Genomic DNA, 4,161 nt, shown 5'->3' with positions numbered 1-4,161 from the left:
TAAATCTAAAGACCAAACCAAATCAATAAAACTCGGATTTTTCACTCTCGATTTTTCTCGAATTTTTGGGTTATTCGGGGTTTTTTCGGGGGGGGGGGGGGAGTTTTCCGGTAAAATCTTCGTAGAACAAAACATATAAATTATGGTCAAAATACTTCTTTAATCCTAGTAAGATACAACTATATAAAATATTTTTCAAGAAAATAATACAAAATATGAGATGTGTCATGGCATTATCCTAAAATATTCAACAATAAAGACAATAAAATTATGTAATATAAATATTGCTAATTAAAAAGGCATAATAAAAATAAACATATATAATCTAAGTACTAAGTCATGCTAAAATAAGTAGACAAATAAGGGAGTATTAATTGCATGCCTAAATGCTAAAGAAAAAATAAAAATAGGTTATGTATTTTTATCTAAATTATTGCAAGACAAAAAATAGATATTCAATGCATTCCATTCGTAGTATTGAATTGAATGTCTTTTGTTAGCATTAATATTGATGTGATTTTGGTTTGGGCTTTTGTTAGCATTATTTAATTTAGAGAATTTTTCATAAAGCACCATCTTTTTGGTCTAATTAGTCATTTATAGATACCCTTTGCTATATTACGTGTTATAGATACCTTTTATGTTTATATACAATGTATTTCATGAATTTAAGCTGTTGTATTTATTAATACACCCAAAAATATAGGCATAAAATCTGAAATTCCAGCTAAGTTTGACATGTATTTAGCTGTATTCAAGCGACATTAATATTAAATACAGTAACGTATTTGCGCTAAAAACGGAAGGAAATAAAATCACATGATATTCTCCTAATTTAACTCAACGAACTAAAACGATCCCTCATTAATCTGTATTTGAAAGATACATAATAAGATTATAGCTGAATAAAGAGAAATACATATGAATAATACAGTTGAATACAACAAAATACACCTTAATTCATCTGAATAAAACACTTGATTACAACAAAAATACAACTGAATACAGCTGAATAAACCCTTGAATGAAACAAAATACAACTAACTTCTGCTGAATAAAATAGTTGAATATAACTAACTACAACTGAATACAACTGAATACAGTTGTATAAAACACTTGAATACAACTAACTATTGATGAATAAAATAGTTTAATACAACTGATTAAACCTGAATACAAGTGAATACAGCTGAAGAATACATTCGAATACAACTGAATACAAACAGGCGATTTGGGCGATCTAGAGAGAGAAACAGTCCTATGGCTTCGCCGGCCGGCGGCCAGCCATTAATTCCGGCTGGTCAGCCCCCTAACACATCTACAAAAATTGAAAAGGTACGTGAAAAGGAATCTTTACATGTTATCCTCTTGGCAAAGTCTTCGGGGATGTCTCCGAACAAGACGCATTTGCCGCCGTCCGTGAAGCCTTTCGCCTCGGAGTCAATTTCTTTGATACTTCCCCGTACTCAATCTCTCTCCTTCTCCTCCTTTTCTTTGATAACAGATGCAAAGAGATATGTCACACTCACTGCATTGGACTCTTCCACATATATATGTAATTGATGATTCTGATAGTTTAAGGATTGAAAATTGAGAATTTGGGTGGGAGAAGAGTTAAGAAACTAGGGTTTGTGGGAGAAGAGAGTCTGGTTGTATGCAAACAGAGAGAGATTGTATTGGGGTTTGCAGATACGCGGTAATTATGTGAGAGAAAATACAAAAAGGGAGAGAGAAAAATAATATTTAGCATATATGGTGCCTTAATTGTAGGATGTAACTATATTTAGATTTTTTGCTATAAAAGATAAAAGGTACTTATAGGATGTAATATTTTAAAATGACATTTATTTAAAATAAATATGGTACTAAGGTTTTCTATAGGGTATAAAAATTCCTTTAATTTACTAATGTTAATGGCTATAAAACTTATTGGAACATTCAAAAGTTCTAAGTCCAACCTTGAAATAATACCTTAAAAGATAAAATTATGAAATTTTTTAATAAATATTTATAAATTACATCACAACAAGTATATATTAAATATATCTAAAATTTCTATATATATGTAATGTCGAGTTGGTTTGGTTTTGGTTTGACTTTCTTTATTTAAAACCAAACCAAACCAATTATGGTCGGGTTTTTATTCCAACACCAAACCATAGTCGGATTTTTTTTCTCGGTTTGACTCGGATTATCGGGTTAGTGCGGTTTCTCGGTTTCTTTTGTATACCCCTAACTGACGGTATAGAAAATACTTACGCAATTAGATTACTTAAATCGGAAAAATAGTGACTGACATTATCGGTTCAACAACAACAACAACAATAACAAAAAATTCAGTGTGATCCTACAAGTGATGTCTGGAAAAGGTACGCAGAACTTTCCCCTACATTGAATAGGTGGAAAGGTTATTTGCAATAGGCACTCTCGTCGGTTCAATAACAAAGATATATTATCTCAATGACACTAAATGAATTAGATCTTTTCTAACCTTTGAATGCCAAGGTCTTTCATGGCTATCGTCACTTCCTTTGATGTCAATTGTTGAGCTTCAAGTTCCTTAAGTTTGTCTTCTATCACCTTCCTCTCCACATCAATGTCTAAGTAGGAGTTTTTGTTGAGTGTCTCACCCAAAATGAATGATTTCTCTGGTATAACTCCTTCCCCTTCCCCACAAACATAAGCTGTGACAAAGACATCGAACTAACTAATCAATAAGACAAGATTTTTAAGAACCTTAGCAATAACAATAATACTATAATATATAGTACATGGAAAAAGAATCACATGTTTGTTTTTCTAATAACTGACCAGTGGATACGTGAACAATAATCTTCACTTTTTCACATCTTTTAGCAAACTTGAGGACGTTGACGGCACCTAGGACATTGATATTCATGGCAATATCATATCTACAAGAAAAAAGGAAACTAGTAATGGTCAACAATAACTTATAATCGAGGACTAACAAACTGAAAAAATAGCTATTGCTATCGATATTATATAGGGAATCAAATCAAATGTCTTGCATCAAAATACTTTATTAATATTTTTACAATCATACCTCTCATCAAATCTAGTAGTTGCAGCTGAGTTTATAATTATTTCGATTTCTTTGAACATTTCATCTTTTATCTCCGAATTTTCAATTCCAAAATCCTCAAATGAAATATCACCAGCAACTGGAAATACCTTCTCTTCTACGAGAGAGTTTAGGTTTTTTGCACCTATCTTTTCTCTTAGAACCTTAAACAATTCAGTCTGCATAATCTGTGTAAAAACTTGCAAAAATATTACTGTGTTGCTCTACAATAAATAACAAATAGCCTAACCCATTTTTGCTAACAATAAAAAAGAAAATGCCTAACATTCATTAAATACAAGTTGCAAAACGAGCAATATTTACAGATACCACCCAAAGTTTACAGTTATTTAGGTTAGGTAACTCTAACATGGTTATCTTGATTGGCTTTGTTACTGATACTAGAAAATTAAAATTAGAGTTTAATTTAATTTTGAAGAAATTAAAAAGGATATATTTTGAATAAATTTCATGCACAAGGTCCCTTTAATAATAAAAACCAAAATAACGAAAAAAAGTATTGCATGAATGCAGAGGGAAAATAAAACTTCCATTTTAAAAAAAGTAGACACTCTTTTGACACTTAATAAAGGACAAATAGAGGTTGTAGTACAACATTTTTCCTTATAGTCTTGTTAAAATGAAATGGACGAAACAAGTAACTGTTTTTATTATTAAAAAAGCACGTACTATGTTTTACCTCTTCATAAAAACGTTTCTTGGCTGATTTGGTGTCCGAAGCTCTTACTAGAAGGTATAACTTTTTCACGTTTGGTTGAACCCGAAGTATCTTCTCCACCAAAACTGCATTTAAAAGGTAATTGGTAACCTAAAATAAATAGTAAATAATATACTATAACGAATTAAATTACAGTGGTGGTGTAAAACAATTAGATAATAAAATAGCTAAAGAGGAAATACTTTTTGCAAGGAAACCCGTGGCACCCGTAATGAAAATAATTTTGCCTTCTAAAAATTGTTGAATTTTAGATGATTCCATTGGTAAGGAATTTGGGCAGCTAAATTTTGTGGAAACACATGATATTTGATATTGAAAATGATATTTGATATGAACTTAT

The 4,161-nt window shown here is 30.8% G+C and overlaps 1 protein-coding gene across 2 annotated transcripts; it reads right to left on the bottom strand.

Moving 5' to 3' along the window:
- Window positions 1–1,176: 1,176 nt before the first annotated feature.
- Window positions 1,177–4,161, bottom strand: LOC107816132 (putative fatty acyl-CoA reductase 5). Of its 2 annotated transcripts, none has more exons than XM_075253985.1 (6): window positions 4,004–4,161; window positions 3,783–3,886; window positions 3,065–3,270; window positions 2,812–2,912; window positions 2,492–2,684; window positions 1,177–1,492 (listed from the first exon to the last, which is right to left on the bottom strand). In XM_075253985.1, exons 1-6 carry the CDS (start codon window positions 4,080–4,082, stop codon window positions 1,441–1,443), a joined length of 735 nt encoding a protein of 244 aa, XP_075110086.1. In that variant the 5' UTR covers window positions 4,083–4,161; the 3' UTR covers window positions 1,177–1,440. The 2 variants fall into 2 exon arrangements, with proteins under 2 accessions (XP_075110086.1, XP_075110085.1); XM_075253984.1 differs by having other exon boundaries at window positions 1,177–1,487.

The sequence above is a fragment of the Nicotiana tabacum genome, chromosome 5 (genome assembly GCF_000715075.1).
Source record: "Nicotiana tabacum cultivar K326 chromosome 5, ASM71507v2, whole genome shotgun sequence".
NCBI lineage: Eukaryota > Viridiplantae > Streptophyta > Magnoliopsida > Solanales > Solanaceae > Nicotiana > Nicotiana tabacum.
Note: the sequence above shows the minus strand (reverse complement) of the source record. Positions and strands in the feature narration are given on the sequence as shown.